Source organism: Lonchura striata, chromosome 2 (genome assembly GCF_050655825.1).
Source record: "Lonchura striata isolate lonStrDom1 chromosome 2, ASM5065582v1, whole genome shotgun sequence".
Lineage (NCBI taxonomy): Eukaryota > Metazoa > Chordata > Aves > Passeriformes > Estrildidae > Lonchura > Lonchura striata.
The window spans coordinates 41,860,403-41,879,703 of record NC_140704.1 but is presented as its reverse complement, the minus strand read 5'-3'; the positions used below and the strand labels follow the sequence as shown (position 1 = coordinate 41,879,703).

Sequence of the window (19,301 nt, the reverse complement as noted above, 5' to 3'; positions counted from 1 at the left end):
ACTGAATGTTGCCATTCTACAGCATGGCAAGTTTTGATTTGGGTACCTCTGTAGCCAGCATAGATAATCCAGAAGACGACCAAATTCTATAATGCTACCCTGCTACTTCTGACTTTTGCAGTTGGTTTCTTCATAGGTTGATGTTGTACCATCAGTTGCTGTAGCCACTGGAGCAAGAGCCATCACTGGTTTTTCCCTCAGATGGTGAAATACAGATAAAGGGGAGCTCACAGAGGTGTCCACCTAAAGGGAGATTGCAAAGGACACTCAGGTTCCGAAACAACTTTGCCCTTCACCTTTTACTCAAAACTGAAATGTGCTGGTACCAATAGCTAGTGATGGATGTCTGCATGGCATTGCTTTCCTTTGTGGAAACATGTTTTTCTGCTTCACTGGAAACTCTTGTGTGCAGCTTCCTTGTGTGATGGCCCCCTGGAACATGTCACCTGCACAAGGACTGCTGCTACTTAAATTTTGCTCTTGAGGAATTGGAAGTACCAGCCTAAACCCTAAAGTTTACAAGATACACTGCACAGTTGTATTTTACTTGTTTTTAACAAACACAAGGCACTGGTGACATCTCTAATAGAATGGGGAGTGGTATTGGCCATCTTTAGAGCCCTGAGAAGCCACAATAAAGCCACAATAGAGAGGTACAGCTGCAAATAGATTATTTACTTTATTGGCCAACAGCAGGAAACAAAACAGTTGTTTTCCATCTCACATTCAGTAACTAAGCACAATTCTTGGATAACACAGGCTTTGTCTTCTGTCTCCCAAGTGCGTGAACTGGTTGACCATCTAATTCACTAGCACTGGGAAAATTATGACATACCATGAGGAGGGAGCATGATAAAAGCTATTCTTTTTTACAAGGATTTCTTGTGTCTGACCAGAATAAGAAACACTGCTGCTTAACATGCTTCCTAAAATGTTGACCTTGCCAAGACAAGTTCAGCACAGAAAATGCCTGCAGAACAGCAGGAGTGAGTTTTCATGGCAGAACTCTGACATCCTACAGTGATGTAATCAAAGTGAACAAGGGATTTCCATGTGAAGAAGACTCCCAAAAGTTGTACTTAATGCTCTTGGGTTTTGCTTCAGATATAGATAACTTGCTATTGCTGTTCCCCCTGTCATACCTGTGCATGCTTGTGGCTGGTCAGCCTTCCTAGGCTATTCTAGCTTATTTGGGCAGAGTGCAGAATCCTCTGAATTTTACTAAAACTTCACCAATATCTTGGATGATACTAGAATCTTAACATTTTGGGCATCCCCCACAGATCTGAGCTGTTCATACTTGGGCAAGTAAAAAATCCAGATGATGACATAAGTAGTTGGTAGACAACTGGTTGTGCATAACTGGTTCCTATAGCTGAAAGATCCCAGCATCCACACGGAATTATTGCCTCTCCTGCTATTATGTAGTTCTTGAAAGGTGGACTCTGGTATTAGTGGGGGATTAATGAGGAAATTTGGATTGCTCTTATGTCTAAGGTATAATAAGGGATGCATATATATATATATATATATATATATATATATATATATATATATAGAGATCATAGTTCTAAATGGGTACTGAGTACAAAAAGCAAAAATGAGTAAATAATGATTTTTATGCTTTCACAGACATCATTGTTAAAATTAGAATATGAGTGGATAGTTTCTCTGACACTTCTCAAGGTGACACCTCTTTCTCTTTACAAGGGAACCTAAGGTGTTTTGCTGTACTGATGGGAATTGAGGTCTGTTTTGGAAGAAATGCATGCTTTCCCCCTGCAGTGGGGCAGCTTCTTTATTTGAATGGCAAAGAGGTGATAGAGGCACGGTATTCTTACGTGTGGCCTCTTCTAGCTGGGTCTGAGGCCTACTGGATTTTATGAAGTCTTAATCCATGGCCAGTTGTGATTTCATGTCTACTTTGCTAACTGTTGTAATGAGATTTTCATTTTTTGTCAGTTTGCCTGCCAGAAGCTTTGTGAGAGGGCAGGTCAGCCTCCAGTAGGATTGGGATATATGGGCTGTCTATGAGTTTAAAGACATTCCCTGTTAAAACTGTAGTGAGGGTGACTCTGGGAGTTGATGGAGGAAGCACTGAAAGACCTGTTCCTCTCACTGAGCCCTGGGCTACAGGCTGGCTGCCAAGTAGCACTCCTTTTTACCCCTGACAGTTTGCAGGAGAATTCTTTGGAGTAAAGATAGAAATGTTGTCTTGTCTGATTTTGTCAGGGTTGTCTTCAACTTGTCTCCAGAGAGCAATCACCTGACCAAATTAGTCTTTTTTTCTTACAGAAAAGGATCGCCTCTGTGACCTAGAAGAATAAATCTAGTTCAGGCTAGTTTTCTTAAAATAATTTACCTGGAATGAAAATGTCTGGGTAATTCTGTATTTAAGTTTTTATGTTTTAGCATTCCAGTTGTTGGCATAAACTAGATGCTGCTGAACTAAGAGTTCAAAAATACAAACAACTATTCAGTGAAAGATGACAATGTGTCCTGTCTGACTTTTTCAGTGATGCTGGATCACATTGGGTAGCTCACAGATTGTTGTAGCAGGTGGTTCTTAGATTGGTACATCCTCATACGTGCAAGTAAAATGAGGGTATCTTCCTGAAGGTTCTAAATGTATGGTAAAGCCTTTAAATTACTTTTTAGTATATTTAAATGAGCCTGCATTTCTGAGGAAAAAGAACTGTTTCCTAATGTTCAGAGGGAACCTCTGTATCAGTTTGTGCCCATTGCCTCTGGTCCTGTCAGGAGCCTGGCTCTGCCCTCTCAGAGCCCTCCCTTCAAGTGTATGTATACTTGTAAGAACCCCCCCCTCCCAATTTTTTAGGCTGAATACCTTCACAGGCCATCGTCGTGTTCTAGAATTTTGTAACTTAAAAGTTGCTATCTTTTTAACTTCTTTGAGGGTCATAGGTTTGTCTGCTGGTTCACTGTATGACCAACATGTTAAAAAGAATTGTTAGCCATTGCTGTTGAACCTGTTCCACTGGGAACTGTGATCCTTCAGATTTGTCTGGTCTTTGTTTTTTTGCCCCTTTCTGTAATATTTTGTAAACTTAGGATTAGTTTAAGATGGATTTTTTGAGGAAACTATGTTTAATTTGAGGAGGGGGAAAGAGATGTGCTCCTTCTGGGTCCAGTCTGCAGAATACTACTACAGAATATTTTAAAAATACTAACAGTGCAAGGTTATATTAGAAATAATTTGAATACTAGAAATAATTCACACCTCTACCCGAGATGTGAATAACTATGTGAATACTTTTTTTACTGATAACCATTTGTAATTTGTTTTCATTTTTAAATTTATTATCTTAATATTGTTTTAGAGGTATTTCTGTGCAGCTCAAATGTATAGACAACACAGCCTGTTCCCTACAGTGTCATGTTTTATTAGAAGCAGACCCATCACACAACAACAGTCTGAACCATTTTGAGGGGGTAGAAAATTGGGTTCTCTATGTGGAAGAAAACATGAGAATGGATTTTTGTGCAAGCCTCTTGTTCACCATATTAGCTGCTTGCTGCAATTACACACAGAATTTAGTGCTGTGGTGTTGGTGCAAGGCACAATGAAGGTGTAAACTCCCATGTAATAGATGTATTTAAACAATCCTGACAGATTTTAGGCTGCAGTGTATGAAACGGGTGAAGAAAGCCTAGTAAGAATCCAAGAGTTATCATTTTACTCCTTTACCTGAAGGTGTAGCATGTAATGTAAAATGTAAACAGCAGTCCTCTGATGCATTTTTTAAATGGGTTTGGTCAAGCCCTGAGTGTGTGTGTCTTTTTTTCTCCCTAGCTGAGTATTGAGCAGGCCCAGGCTGTGGCAGAGCAAGTCGAGATGAAAGCCAAGGTGGTGCAGTCTGAAGTCAAAGTGGTGACCACTAGACATAAGAAGGCCTTGGAGGAGCGGGAGTGTGAGCTGCTCTGGAAGGTATGCACCCTTGCATCTGTGGTTTCAACTGCTGACAAGTGCTTTTCAAACTGGAAAATTACTCAAACTACTACACAGCCAGATCCTGATATCCAAGGAAAGCTGCAGGTTTCCTTAACCGGAGCAGCTGGTGGGGTTTTTTAGGGAGCAGCACAGCCCCACACGCAGGCTGGGCACTCCCCCTGCTGGCCCGGCAGCTGCCCCGAGAGGAGATCCCTCTGAACAACGACTGAAAAATATCTTTATTGGGCTGCTCTAGAATTAGCTACATAGTATAATTGCTTTTCCAATCCACTCCTTAAAAAGACAGGAGCAAAGCTGTATATTCTATCCTGTCCATTTTTGTTTTTAGAAACACCAGTAGAAATCCTTTGAGACCAACTTTCACTATCCCCATCCTTAAAAACCTTTACTGTCAACCTAAGAGGTAGTGCCCTCTCTCTAAGTAATTTTTTTGACCTAATATAAGAAAAGAGTACTCTCCAGCAAGAGTGTCTGCACAATTCTGAACTGATGGGCTCATTTCAACTCAACAATGCATGTGTGTTATTTTGAGAGGAGGAAAGGAAGTAACAGGCAAGTTTCTTACTCCAGAAGAGTAATTCAGTGGCCATGGTTCCCTCTAAGAGAAGTTTTGTTTTCTTTTGTGTCAATAGCAAGATTAAAAGTGCACTTTATGTGGTTAGTGTACTTCAAATGCTGCTTTTTTTAGCTTTTGGATTGAGGGCGATGAGTTCACTTTTCATTGTTAACCTTCTGCAGGAAGCTCGGCAGCTTTTTCTTTTAAGGTATTCCTAGTACAGGAGGAGTAAGATCTGCCCCTGAGCTCTTTCTTTCCCTTTGTGCTGTACAAATGCACTTTGTTGGAACATTTGCACTGAGAGCAAGGTCTCTTCAAGTTGCAAAACATTATATTAAGACGGAAACATGCTGGTGGTAAATGATTTTAATAAAACAAACTCAGTCTATCAAGCTCTTGTATCAAGCATGCTAATAAACAATTTTGTATACCAGAGCTGAGTCTAAGGATTAAGCTGAGACCTAAGATCAGTAATTTGTCTTGGACAACTATTGAAAGAAGCATCTCCAAATTTTTTTACAGCTTGATAAAACCTACGTACCTCAACTAATAGCATGTTTGTACATGTGTTATCTAGTCAGTGTCTAACCAAGGAGTCTTGAGACATTGAGTCTTCCTTCACTAAAATGCATTCCAGATACTGTTCTGAGGCCAAGCAAGTATTGAGGCATCAGGAAATGTACTTTTGCAGCAATAAAACAAAGACACATTACATTAGTTTTACGAAGCAGGTGTCTTCACCAGATGGTCCAAAGTGGTTTTTCACAAGTAAGGGTAGACACAGGCTTATATAGATGAATTACAAAACAGGCATTTTTGCACCAACTTCAGTCTCTCAAGCAGGGACTGGCAGCAACCTTCTGTGTTATTTGAAGTGACATTTACAAAACACCCTGTTTCAAAGCACAAGCTCAGCATGACTGCCAGTATTTACAAGAAAATATTAAAATAATTGGACCCAAAAGTCCCTGGAGATAGATGTCTGGTATTATCCAGTCACATGAAAAGAGTTCTGACAGGCAGGGAAATGACAGGAGCCCATGTACATTATTAGCTGGTGCTGACTCCCACTTCAGCTCCGTGGGACAACAATCTACCTTCTGAAATTGGTCTCAGTTCTGGGTAGTGGAGCCTCAGCCTCTGCTCTTCTCGAGTGGCTGCGATAATTTCTGTCCTCCCTGGGGCTGAATGAGATGTGCCTTTGGATGATCTGTCAAATACCTTGCAACTAGAAAACAGAATAGCATTTGAGGAAGCAAATAATTACTAGTAAGCAAGTGATTCTTACTTTGAAATGTCACTCTGATGCAGCATATCTGTGGAGTAGGAATGTAGGGTGTTGCCTGGAGGGTAGGAGAGACTAATAATCCTAAATTTGGACAAGTAATTTGTTTTCCTTGTTTCTTCTTGTCTACATTGTGATTTTTAGAGGTTTGTCCCGCAGCTGTGTGTCAGCATGCTGTAACTACTGTCCAACTGTCTTATGTAGAAGGGAGACTGAAGGAAATCTGTGTTGTGGTCTGTCTTTTGTGATATAAGTGCGCTTTTCTCTCCCCCATTTCCCACAAGGTGGAAAAGATTCGCCAAGTCAAGGCCAAGTCACTCTACTTGCAAGTTGAAAAGTTACGTCAGAACCTAAACAAGCTGGATAACACCATTAGTGCTGTTCAGCAGGTCCTGGAGGAGGGTCGTACCATGGATATTCTTCTGGCTCGGGACCGCATGCTGGCTCAGGTGCAGGAGCTGAAGAACGTCAGAGGCCTTCTCCAGCCACAGGAAGACGACAGGATCATGTTCACCCCCCCCGACCAGGCATTGTACATGGCCATTAAATCAATGGGCTTTGTCAGCAGCGGGGCTTTCGCTCCCTTGACCAAAGCCACGGGGGAAGGTCTCAAGCGTGCGCTGCAGGGCAAGGTGGCCTCATTCACTGTGATTGGCTACAACCACGACGGGGAGCCTTGCCTTTCAGGGGGTGACATGATCTCCGCAGTGGTCATGGGCCCAGATGGAAACCTTTTCGGGGCAGATGTCAGCGATCAGCAGAACGGAACCTACCTGGTCAGCTACCGTCCCCAGCTGGAGGGAGAGCACCTGGTGTCCGTGATGATGTGCAACCAACACATTGAGAACAGCCCCTTCAAAGTGATGGTGAAGTCCGGGCGCAGCTACATCGGCATCGGGCTGCCGGGGCTGTCCTTCGGCAGCGAGGGAGACAGCGACGGCAAGCTCTGCCGCCCCTGGGGGGTCAGCATTGACAAAGAAGGCTTCATCATCGTCGCCGACCGCAGTAACAACCGCATCCAGGTGTTCAAGCCATGCGGGACCTTCCATCACAAGTTCGGCACGCTGGGCTCCCGGCCGGGCCAGTTCGATCGCCCTGCCGGCGTGGCCTGTGACATTTCGCGTAGGATCGTCGTGGCCGACAAGGACAATCATCGCATCCAGATCTTCACCTTCGAGGGGCAGTTCATTCTGAAGTTTGGGGAGAAAGGAGCAAAAAACGGTCAGTTCAATTACCCGTGGGATGTGGCTGTCAATGCAGAGGGCAAGATCCTGGTCTCTGACACGAGGAACCATCGCATTCAGCTGTTCGGGCCCGACGGCGTGTTCCTTAACAAGTACGGCTTCGAAGGGGTACTCTGGAAGCACTTTGATTCCCCCAGAGGTGTGACGTTCAATCACGAGGGTCACTTGGTAGTGACGGACTTCAACAACCATCGCCTCTTGGTCATCCATCCAGATTGTCAGTCGGCGCGCTTCCTGGGCTCCGAGGGCACCGGCAATGGCCAGTTCCTGCGCCCGCAGGGAGTGGCAGTGGATCAGGAAGGGCGCATCATCGTGGCCGACTCCAGGAACCACCGGGTGCAGATATTTGAGTCCAATGGTAGCTTTTTATGCAAGTTTGGCACTCAGGGAAGCGGCTTTGGTCAGATGGACCGTCCTTCAGGTATAGCTGTCACCCCTGATGGCATGATTGTTGTGGTCGACTTTGGAAACAATCGAATTCTCGTCTTCTAATCTGTGTTTGAATTAGGAAGAAACTGTCTCAGGGAAATTCTTCTAAGAGAAAATGAAAAAATACAACGTCAGTTCAAACCTACCTCATCTTTAATTTTTTTACAGATGAATGTACTTACCTTTTCTGCAGGGAGTGAGCCTGTAAAATTGAATTCTATCTACCTCATTGTCCTCCTTTCCCTCCCTGATTTCTCACCCCCTCCCCATCCCCACATACTCATAGTTCAGAACGTTTTACCTCTTTCCCCCCGATGGGGTTTCATGCACAAACAAGAGTTGCTGTGCACATTAGGTGGTTTGTGTGGTGAGTTCTGTTAGACTAAGCCAAGAAAGGCGCTATGTAACTTTTTAAATGGAGAAAATGGTAGTAGGTGTTTGTAGAGAAGTTGTGTTTCTTGACCATTCTGCAGTTCTGTGGGTGGGGACATGGGAGGGAGGGACATTTGTTGTTGTTGTTTTTGGTTTGTTTTTTTTTCATTGCTGCTGCAGCAGAGAACTTTTTCCTGTTCTCCTTTTTATACCTCAGTGTGTTTGATTTACTGGCGAGCACAGTATCTTGTTCCCAGACCACTTTGAACGTTTTATGAAAGTGAGTGAGATTCACTCGCCAGGAAGAGCAAATTTGCATCTTTTTTGGCATTTCTGTGTATTTTTTTACTGAAACACGGTAATTTAACAGCACAAAGTGAAGCTGATGAAAATGCACAAAAATTCTTTAAGTTTAAACCAAATTGTTCATTTTAGTGGCTTAGTACAGTCATTGTAAAGTTTAGATAAAATCAAGGCTTCCTTTAATATATCCAGTCATTGAGAATTAATCATTTTTACCACTTTTCACCTGAAAGCTAAATTAGTGTGAAAAAAGTTACATTTCTTTTTATCAGTGCCCCTAATCCAGGTAACAGAAGAGGTTAGGAGGAGCATTGAAACAGGGAAAATTAAACCTTTTTGATTTACTTTCTTGTGAAATGACTTAGCATTGTTTTGCCCCTTCCCATAGAGAAAGCTTAAGGGAATAATGTTTGAATTTGTTAGAAGTGGTACCTTTTTCCAAAAGTAAGAAATAAGCACAGCTTTGGAGATTCAGGGTGTGATTTGGAGAAGTGAACAGTAGTTTTGTTTTGTTATGGGTTTTTTTTTGTTCAGAGAGGATTGCAATAACTCTATCACTGATTAAGTTTGTTGGCTTTTTTTTTTTTTTTTTTTTTTTTTTGTTCATCTTCTGGCTTCCCCAGAGAGCTGGACTGAAGATTTTGGGAATAGCTACTGTAGCTTTTAGGGTGGGTGGGGTGGGCCTGTAGCTCCCTGCTGTAGGAACTCTGGCTACAGATCCAAGTGAAGAATTACCAGTACCAGCTAAAGGCAAACTGCATCAAGGTGAAACTTTGCTGCTTTTTTCCCAGGGCAGTACCAAAGACTTCTGTGTAAAATTAATGTATATGATCCTTAAAAACTTGGAGGCAGAGGGAAGTTTGCCCTTTCGGGGATATAGAAACTGGTGTTCTGAGAAGCAGAAACCTTTGGGGAGAGTAGAGATCTCTTTAGCAAAATGTGACTTTGAGTCCCTGGAAGGATTTGGTTTTATTCTTCAATTTCCTGCATTCCAGTTTAGCTGTTCATGCAGATATGGTCTCTATAGACCTTTAGCTTCACCCTCTGGCAAACAAGAATTGCTTAAAGTGGGGAAAAGAGGGCTCTTCTTGCTCTCTGCAATGGAAGAACTCTTGTCAGTAGTCTTGAGTTTGGAAATGCCATGGGATTTACCTTACTGTTTGCAAGAGAAGATCTCAGAAATATACATTTGGTCGTTGTCAAAAAGTCTGAAGAGCCTTAACCATCCTGCAAGGAAAGGGTTTATCTCTCTGCCAGCCACCATGCACAAAAGTGACCTGAGGTTGAAAGGCTCTTTACAAGTTTGTGAGAAATCACAAGGTGCACTTTCCTTCTTGCTGCTTTTCCCCTCCAAGGAGTGTTAACTTTGAGTTTTGTAGAAATACCAATGATGTGTGCAGGCAGAGAGAGCTGCTGCTCTAGAGGAGGCTTAAACTAAAGGACCAGAAAGAGACAAGAAAGATTCATGAGTTGGCAAAACCTCATTCAAAAGAAGGGTGAGGAAAACCACCTAAATTAAATGGGATAAAACAACTGTGCTGCCTTTCAGCCAAAGCCTCAAGGAAGCAAACTCTTCAAAGCAGTGTGTTTCAGTTAGGCTTAATCTTAGGATGGCATGGTTTAAAAACAGTCTTGAAAGGATAATCTTTTATACAGATGTCTGTCATTAAATTTCTGTGGCCACACAAAACATGTATGAGAGAGAGCTAGTTTACCTTAAAGTTTTGCAAGTTCTGCCTGTGTGCACGCCTCCCTTCTTGGGGGCAGCCTACAGTTGTGACAGATGTCCGTGGTTGTCTTGTATTATTCAGCCCAAGAATTATTTGCAACTTGGGCTGTGGAAACTAATAGCCTGCAAGATCTAGATACCAAAGAATAGTGGTTTAAAAAGCTTTAATGTTTAGTCTGCAGCATCCTTGCAGTTATCGTATCATGTCTTAATGAAAATGTCAGGTCTCTAAATAATTTGACCAGAGTGGCTCACAGTGTTGAAGTGTCCTAGAAATGCTCTTGTGCTTAAATGCTTCTGGGGTTTGCCCTTCTCTGTGGCTAGAAGGGAGTTGTTTTTCCAGGCATTAAGAAAAAAGGTTAAGTGTGCAGCCAGAATTGTGTTGAACTAGAGGAATGTTTTGTCCCCCAGCCTGCACCGTGTGGAAGGTGACAGACACTGAAGTTGCCCTTTGCTGTTTTGAATGGAGTCATTGCACAGCCCCCCAGCCCAGCTCAGCCAGGAAGAGGAATGACTTAAACTCTAAGTTGCTGTCTATTTAACTCAGTGGGATTTGCTTGCAAACCGAACCTTGAGTGTTTGACCTCATGTTGTTGGGGAGCTTTTTCGTTTTAAAAACACTACTATTTAGCTACCCAAAAAGAATTCCTTATCTTTGTGATAGATAGTGCTAAGCACATTTGGTCTCATTGAAAAGTGGTAGTGCAGCTTACAAAATGGAGTGTTTATATGCAATGAAAAAAAAGTAGTGCTAATATACAATGCCAACATCAGATGCCCCATAGAGGCTTATCAAAAAGTAATAAACAAGATTCCAACCTTGCTCTGCTTGCTTTTCCATACATGTTCTCAGGTTAATTGCCCCAGTATTGTAATGTACATGCATGCTGAGAGGAAAAGCAAGGCTTCTTGGAAGCTGGATTGCAAACCAAACAAGCATTCAGAGTAACCTTCTTAACTAGGGGCAATGGCCTGGAGAAGGTTAAAGTGAGTGTGTGCCTCTTCATTGGGGAACAGCAAATGTGGGGGACAGAGCTGTTTACTTGAACTCCCAAAGGATTTTCTCTATGCCAGGTTAAACCAGTGGTTCTCTGTAAACGTTTTGCTTGACAAAATGTTATCAGCAATCAGTGTGGCTGGTTTGGGTGCTTAGCATATAAAGCAATCTTGTCCTTTCTCAGAATTATTTAAGCAGGAACTTTAGTAGCAAACTGAAGCAAATTCAGTACTTGATAATGCAGGTCCTTCAAATAAGTTGCTCTTTTTTATTTAGTACATTTTAAATATAACTTATTTAAGGAGGCCCACAAACCTGAAACTTTTAAAGAAAGCAAGGAAAGGAAGATAACACCTGAAAACTTAATGCATGTTAGGGCCAGACATAACCAACCTGGGAGAGAGAACAAGTTACTTCGATGTGGCATTCCCTTGGAGTTGAAGGAAAGTGGGCCTGGTCCATTACTTTACAGTTAAACCAAAATTGATTTCTGAAGAGAGCAGATTTATAGGCTCATCTTGCCATAACGTTGATCATAAGATTTCTTTGTTTGTTCTAGTTTAAAAAAGTATTGTGCCAAAGTTTTGTTTATTTTTAAAGGAGTGTAAGCCAAATGGTGCCAAAAGGTAATAGGGTATTTAAAAGTAGAGATATTTAGACAAACAGTTTGGAACTGTATAAAAAAGGAACACTGGTACTTGCGTTAGACAAATGTTGTACCTTTGGGTCTTTGAGTCCTTGGGAGTTTGAAACCCAGTTTGCTGTGGTACAAAATGCACAACTAGAGATGCCACTATCTTTTGCTTGAAGTTCTACCTCACTTTGCAGAAGTAAATCATCTACCTCAATTTAGCATCAGACAGGTTTGGGACATAGTTGAGGCCTGGAGGAAGGATTCATCCTGCCTGTTGGAAGAGCATTTTCATTGAAACAGAGATACTAAGTGTGTACTATGTGGTGACTGCTTGCTTTTGTTTGCTTTTGTTTTTGCTGCCTGCCTATGGAGATATTAAGCTGCCCTTGCTAGAGAATGTGTAAATAAAATCAAATGTTCAGGCAAACTGGACTGAGACCTGAAACGCTTTTGAGTTTGTTCTGGTTTCACTACAAAGTATGGAAGTGTAAACTTTTGTTCAGTATTAAGACACTACCGGCTGACGTGACATACTTCATGTTCATTTGCAGTGTTCTTATGTCCGTAAGACCTTTAGGTCTTCTCTCTACAAGAGAAAAACTTTTATGCATGCCTACCAATGTGTCCTGTTTGGGAGGACTGGTGTTATGATTGCTGTAAACACAATGCTATACCAAATGCTTGAAGGGAATAAGGTCCTGGTTTTTTATTTTATTGACTTGGTGATTGTATTAATAACTTGCTTGACTCAATGGGATTTTTTCCACCATGACAAAGCAATCAAGTTCCTATTCCTGGAGGGCAGCTTAGGTTCAGACATACTCGGGAGAGGCAGTTGAAAACCAGTGTCCTGGGGTTTTTGGCAAGTTAACTAGTGATGTTCAACATACCCTGTTTTACCTGTGGAGTTAAGTTGCAGAAGCATATTTTCAGACTACTCTGTTGGAGGAAAAATAAGTCCTTTTTCTTCCCCAGCTCATATTAAGGGGTGACAGAAGTGGGTGCAGGAGACCCCATATAACAATAGGCTGTGTTGGGTTTGGTAAATGTTATGGTGGGAAATGTACATTGATGTCTCTTAAGTGATCTTACGGGTTAACAAGCCAGACTGGCATCTTTTTCCATCATCGTTCAACCAATAATGGTTCTAAAAATGCTTTGTGTACCTGCATGGTCTTAGACCTTCTATTAATGATTGTATCAACTTACAAACTCAGGTAGATAATTTTTTAAGCTCTTTTAATAGAGCCTTACTGACTGAATGTTAAGTGTCTGTGTACTGATGTAGTTAAGTAACTTCCTTTTGAACTACCAGACTAGTTTAAAAAAAAAAAAAAAAGTCCTTTTATAGGTTTGTAGAGTACTTTTCAGACAATGTAGTAGTTTTTCCTTCAGAGGGAGGATGTCTGTTTCTGAGGGTTTTTTTAGTTTGGTTTTTTTTTTTCTCTCTAAAATGACTAAGAGGTTTTTAACTAGTTTGTAAGTTTTGCTTAGTCGCCTGAGTTGGTGGGGGTTTCTTATGTCTGTGACTCTTGTTTGTACTGTGCATTACCTGTCATGCCCTGCTCGCTTTGTGCACAGGTCCTTGGAGGAGTTGAGGGCATGAAACACATGCCTGCAATTTAACTCAAATAGAATTTGCAAGCCTTGAACAAAATGAAGCTCAGCCCCATGAAACCACTGTCAAACATGCCTTTTTTTTTTCCTCCTCCTCCCCACCCCCCTTAATTGGCTGTAGATGTATGCCCCATCTTACAAAATTTTCTGATTTATAAGTAGCATTGATTTATAAGTAGCATTGTCTCAGTGCAGGTTTGCATCGGGATCCAGGCTGATCTTGTCATTTTTTGGATGTTGGGCATCTTGAATTGATTTGGTTTCTTAGTTTCCTCTTCTGTTATTTCTTTCCTACTTTAGTAAATAATTATGCTGCTCTCATAATAATAATGAAACATCTCAGGAGGTCAGACAGTGCTCTGCCTTTAATGAGCTGCTCAGAGCTTTTGTATCTAACTGAAAATGGGTCAGGCTGTGACAAAAATTGCCGTGCTCCAAAAAGGGCATCACATTTCTACTTGGACAAAAAGTGATATAATTTTTACTTGTCAGATGTTGAGTACTGCAGAGAAGAAAGCATGACAGGTTATGTGCAAACTTTTATGTAGAATAAGTGAACAAAATGTTAGAACTGTTGTGTTAATGGAGGCTTCTGAATGTATCTTTGTGGTCCATAGGGAAGGCTGAAGGATGTAGCAAGGAGATGATGTATCAGCTACTGGCAGCCTTAAAACAAAGTCAGTGTCTCTCTGGACTTTAAAATGTTCCTATGCAGTTTATTTTATTTTTGTTTAATCAAATAAAAGTGAGGTTTTTTTCACGGCAACTCTGTGTGTTGTGTGTGTGTTTCTGTACCACCCAGGAAAAGTCTTCTCTTCTATCAGGATGCAAAAAAGAAAAACCTCCTCCTAGTTGTCATGTGTTATTAGAAAAAGTCCTCATTGTCATGACTGGAGAAGAGAGCTGTGATATTGAACTCACTGCTTCAACCTCCATCCTTTTTTCCCAATATTTTCCCAGAAAGCTTCTTGTTTAACTTTTTAGGTCTATTTCTAGGTTTCCTTTCCTTCACCTTGGCCACTGAAAGAATGCTCCTTCTGCATGGCAATGTAAAGCAAAGCCACCAGAGCATTTAATACGTCTCTCTGGCATCTTACCAGGGCAGGCTGTCAACAAAAGTTGGGTTAGTGGAAAGCTGCCATTTTTCCTCACTACCTTGGAAAAGGTTTGAAAAGAAATTGTGAGCATAGGAGGATGCTCTTCAAGTGAGGTTTGAGAATTAAAGCCACTGACTAAATTCCCAGCATGGGTAGCAGTGCTGGTGGATTCCAACCTCTGGAAGTGCTGGCTGCTTTAGCTTTTTGAAGCCAAGATGCCTTCTGGGCCTGTACAGCTGTAGGGGTTCTCAGCACCATTCATCAAAATCCTTCACCAGGCCCTTGCTTTCTTCTTGCTGGAGCAGCTGGCAGCATGTCAGGAGTACAGAAATCCCTCCAAGAGGGAGAGAGGCAGGGAGAAGGGACAAAGGCTGCCCAGGTGAATTTGTCCGGCTTCCTGTGTTACTCTGTATTGCACTGGCTCCTCTGTGCCCTCCGCCTGAAGACAGCTGGAACCCAGAAGCTCCCTGAACACCAGGAGATGGCTCAGGACACTGCTGAATGAGTGCTGACCAGTCCTTGCACGGGGGCCATGGGCAGAGCTAAAGGTTCTGATGAGAGAAACAGCAATGGCCACAGGCGTGGTGCAGGAACAGTCCTGAGGCAGCAACAAGGCTTGTGTGTGGTGGGGGAAAAAGAAATGCAGCACCCTTTCTCCTGCTGTGGGAATATGAGCCAGTGTGCTGCTGCAGGGGAGATTCTGGAGGTAAGGGGAGAGTGGGGGAGAGGGACAGGCACCCTTTCTTCAGGAAGTGGCCCAAACCAAACTGCTGAGCATTACTGGGTTTACCAACTTTGCCCACTGCTGAGCCTGGGCTGCTCATGCTCCTCGTTTTTTCTACTGAAATACAGCTCACCGTTACTTCACTTTCACTTCTTGCCTACCAGAGATTAAAAGGATTGAAGGTGGAAGTTAGATCCTTGGCTGCTGCCTCCCTTGATGTGTTATTTAATTTTTCCTTTCTGTTTAATAGCAAGCGATCATCAGCACTGCCCATGGCCGGTGCAGGCGGTGCCGCGGGCAGGGAGAGGGCACAGCTGCAGTGGGGGCTGCGCCGCCCCAGGGCACCGCGCTGGGCTGCGATAAGATGTGCCTTATCTGGGAACAACTGCATCCTTCACCCGGCCCGGGCACGGCCAGAGCATCTTTTGCATGTGAATGCCCCGCATTCCTGGGGGGGTGGGGAAGAATCTTCTCTATTCAGGGCCCGGGACCACACAGGGAGCATCGTGAACCTTCCTGTATTTAATCAGTCTATCTGCTCTGACGTAAAAGATGTATCAGCTCCCTTTCTTCCTTCTTTCAGAAAGGTGATCGCTACCAACTTACTCCTGATACTTTTTTTATTCCTAATGTTTCTAAACTGTTTGCCCCTACCTGAGGACAAGAGTGCATTGCAGCATTTTCAGTGATAGAAAAGTTACTGAAACGGCAGCTACTGGGTTGTGTTCTGGAAGGACTGAAAAGCAGGGCAGGCAGTTACCTGACAGAGTGGCAGGTCTCAAGCTTGCTCTGTCCTGCTTCCTGCTGGAGGCACACCTGTGCTCACTCCACAACTACATTGTTGAACACACTTGCTGTACTGTTTCTGTCAGCTGGTTTCTCCAAGATGATGGATACAAAACCAGAGCTGTCCTGCTGCCCTCCTCTCCTGGACACATCTGCATTCCCTCACACTCCGGTACAGAGAGCAGAAGTGGCAGGCCCTGAATCCAAGGTGCTGCTGGGAGAAGTGACCTCTTGGTGCTGGCTGGAGGCAAAGTACAAGCAGCGCAGGGAGATAAGGTGGTAGCTCAGCTCTACCCTGGAGATTATCAGGATAGCTGAAATGGCACAGAACAGCCCTGGAGGGACTGTGAGAGGAGTGCTGGGCTCCAATTATCTTACACCTCTCCTCCCCTCCTGTGCTCAGAGTAAGTAAGCAGAAGGTCCTTGATTATGCTCCATCTTCTTTTGAGTAAAAGGCAGTTTTTTTGTTTTTTTTGTTTTGTTAGAGAGGTATTCCTCTACATTGGAAACTAGATTAAAATCTGCCACAATCCCCACCCCCCAAAAAAAAAAACGCCAACCAAAAAAAAACACCAAACCCCATCAAAAACACCCCAAAAAAAACCCTCACCCACCCAAGCCCCTGGTCCTCACAAAAAAAATCCACCAACAAAAACCTACCTCAAACAACCTTTTTCTTATAGCCAGAGCCATACTTCCTCCATAGCTGCACCATGACACTGTTCTGTTGGGCAAAGGAAAACCAGGGAGAGGGGGAAAAAAAACCAAAAACAAAAAAAAGAAAAAAAGTCAACAGAAACAGGTTCCCTCTTCATTGAGGAAGAGCATGGCTTATATATGTCAAAACAGCAGCAAACACAACAACTCAACTGCTCCTTCAGAAGGACTTTACTTCAGGTAAATGGTTTTCTCCACTCACTGCTTTTCCCTCTATTCTCTTCAAAAAGAGAATACACATTTGGATAACCTGTTTTTTTTTTTTTTTGTGAATAAACTGCCACTGTCATTCAAAGCAGGTACCAATCTCCCATCATTCATGAAATAATCTTTAAAAACAAGTCTTGTGGTTTACATATTTTATTAAAAATTTACATAAACAAACACACTCCAGCAATTGGGGTATTCAGGTGTCCTAGGTTAAAAAAATATACAAAATCCCAAGCCCCCCTGACCAGGGCAGCAGCAGGTTAAAGCACAACCTCACTTCCTTTGAACAGTGGTGAAAGCTGGCATCTGAATGGGCTGGATGGAGTGGACTGGCTGGAAAACAGGCTTTTTCCGCATGTCAGAGAGGGTTTTCACAGAAGGGAGCAGCTGGTTCCTCTTGATGATCTGCAGTGCCAGCTGCGTGTTACCTACAAGACAAGTTTCAATTAAAAAACCCAAAATACCATCTAATGACATATGAATTACTGTTCAGGGACAGAGCTGATGAGCCAGGCCTGGGCCCAGGCCAGGTACACCAGCAGTCCTTCCTCTCCAGTGGAATGCTGGCATGGACAGGAAAAGTAGTAAACAGGAAATTTGAAAAAAAAATTAGTTTTGATTGAGTCCACCTATTCTGGGATGAAGATATCAAGCTTTTACCTCAGAGCTGGAAGATGCCAAAGCACCTTCTAATTTCCCAAAGGTCACCACTTCTTTCTCCCAGCTGCACAGTGAGGTGCTAGATCACACACAATGCCCTCACACAGTGGTATTGCAGACAGTAAATGTGGATAAAAGAGGTTTTTAAAAGAAGAAATCTGATTTTCAACTGTAAGTATGGTCAATCAAACAACTACCAATATACATGGAAAACTTAGTCTTTGTTATAAATTAAACCTGTGAAATTACAGGAGAAATGGAACTGAGTTGTGAGGAGAGTATTTCTCCCTCATAATTTTCTTTCCCTGAAGTTTTAGTTTCAGAAGAGATGCACCATTTTGTCATTTATAGAACAAAAAATGGCCTTATCCTCTTTTAGTTATGTACTTAAAAGATGATGAGGGACGTAAATCCCACTTTCTACTCTCTTCTGCTCTGTACATCTTCATTGCAGAAATAAAGGTTTCCAAAATTCAAATTTAGAAACATCCTTGTAAGAAAAGCTTTTCAGAAGTCTCAATTCCAAATGCAAATGCTCAAATCCTCTGCCTGCCTGCAATGCAACAGAACAAGGGGATGCTGGAACAACATCCAAGGAAGGGTGTCATGGTTTGACACCCTTGGGAACAGGCACACAGAACATTTCACGACATTTGGACATGAAGTGCCCCCAAGGGGCACAGGTCTGCAACCATGACCGCTTCAAGCAGCAGCTGCACCAGTCTGCTCACACTGCAGAATTCAAGTGCAACCTTTCCAGTTTCCCACTATGTAGAGCTTTCCCCTCATACAAAGTGAACCTTCAAAGGAAAGCATTGTGGAAGAGAAAGTTATCAGTATTACAGGTTTTGCTGCCATACTTGCTCCACTTGCTCTACGTACTTGTCACAGCTTCTTTGGGAAACCTGGATTGTGGTTACTTTTTAATGGAAAAAGCTTTTCAAACCCTCTTTATAGTATGAACTTCAGTGAGGGTTTTACTGAGCCTATCCCATGATTACTTCTGCACCAAGATAGAAAACTTCAGCTCAGGAAATTAACATTTAGGAGGTCTGGAGTATGTAAAAACAGGATGGCAATAAACTATGGAAGTGAAGGTGCACATATGTGGATCCACAGCAGTGTAAAATGGAGGCAGGGCCTAAAGGGTATAGTTCAAATGTGCTCTAGATAGAGTAGGAATGATGAGTGCTGCCCTCCTGCCTTTGTATCCCAAATTTAGGCTGCCAGAACGTCTCCCAGCTTACCATTTTGCAATTCAAGATAGACAGCCAGCAGGATGGCCTCTGGAGGGATCTCTTTGGGGTGGATCAGCGAAGCAGCCTGATTGAAAAAGAAGAGGGTGGAGGAAAAAAGTGCTTAACAGAAAGTTCCAGAACAAAGAAAGTGCCCCTTGACAAGATTGCACCATCTTGGGTAACAAAACTAAATAATTCATCAACTAAGACCAGATTTTTTCAAACTCATACACTCCATCAGATTTAAGCATGCAAGGAGAGACAGCAAGATTATCTATATAGCAAGATTGTTTCACACTAATTAGCAGGACCATCTGCTGTGTGCTTATGTTCACATGGATCTGTATTTCTTGGGCCAGCCTAGCATGGTTTCCTGCTGAGGTGACAGGTGAAGAAGGTAACCTCCACTGCTCCAAAGTTCAGAATACAAAGTTAACAAGGATTGTTCATTAGCTTCCCATATACAACCATTTTTCAGCTATGACGTCAATGAATTTACTGTAGATGCAGAGCCCCACTGTATTTTATATCCATGGGTGGCCTTGCACTCCTTTGGGCTTTACATAGGTGTTAACAGAGCCCAGGCAGAGACACCTGCCCCATAAGAATTCATAAGAATCCTCAGAAGGAAAAAGAGCCAGACAACTGCCTTAAGTAGGTGAGAGCCCCACAGAATTTCAATCTTCACAATTACTGTGAAGTAATTTGGAAGCTGCTGTTTCTGTTTGTA

The 19,301-nt window shown here is 42.6% G+C and overlaps 2 protein-coding genes across 6 annotated transcripts in view; one reads left to right on the top strand and one right to left on the bottom strand.

Moving 5' to 3' along the window:
- The window catches only part of TRIM71 (tripartite motif containing 71), a 54,215-nt gene extending 46,522 nt beyond the window's left edge, over positions 1-7,693 (top strand). For all 3 annotated transcript variants that reach the window (XM_085573240.1, XM_085573241.1, XM_021525912.4), the window contains 2 exons: positions 3,815-3,949; positions 6,099-7,693. In XM_085573240.1, coding sequence (XP_085429366.1) covers positions 3,815-3,949; positions 6,099-7,550 — 1,587 coding nt within the window. In that variant the 3' untranslated portion in view covers positions 7,551-7,693. The remainder of the gene's footprint in view (positions 1-3,814; positions 3,950-6,098) is intronic.
- Positions 7,694-16,807: 9,114 nt separating this feature from the next.
- CNOT10 (CCR4-NOT transcription complex subunit 10) overlaps positions 16,808-19,301 on the bottom strand; it is a 58,581-nt gene continuing 56,087 nt past the window's right edge. For all 3 annotated transcript variants that reach the window (XM_085573242.1, XM_085573243.1, XM_021525879.3), the window contains 2 exons: positions 18,581-18,656; positions 16,808-17,101 (listed from right to left, as the gene is read on the bottom strand). In XM_085573242.1, coding sequence (XP_085429368.1) covers positions 16,947-17,101; positions 18,581-18,656 — 231 coding nt within the window. In that variant the 3' untranslated portion in view covers positions 16,808-16,946. The remainder of the gene's footprint in view (positions 17,102-18,580; positions 18,657-19,301) is intronic.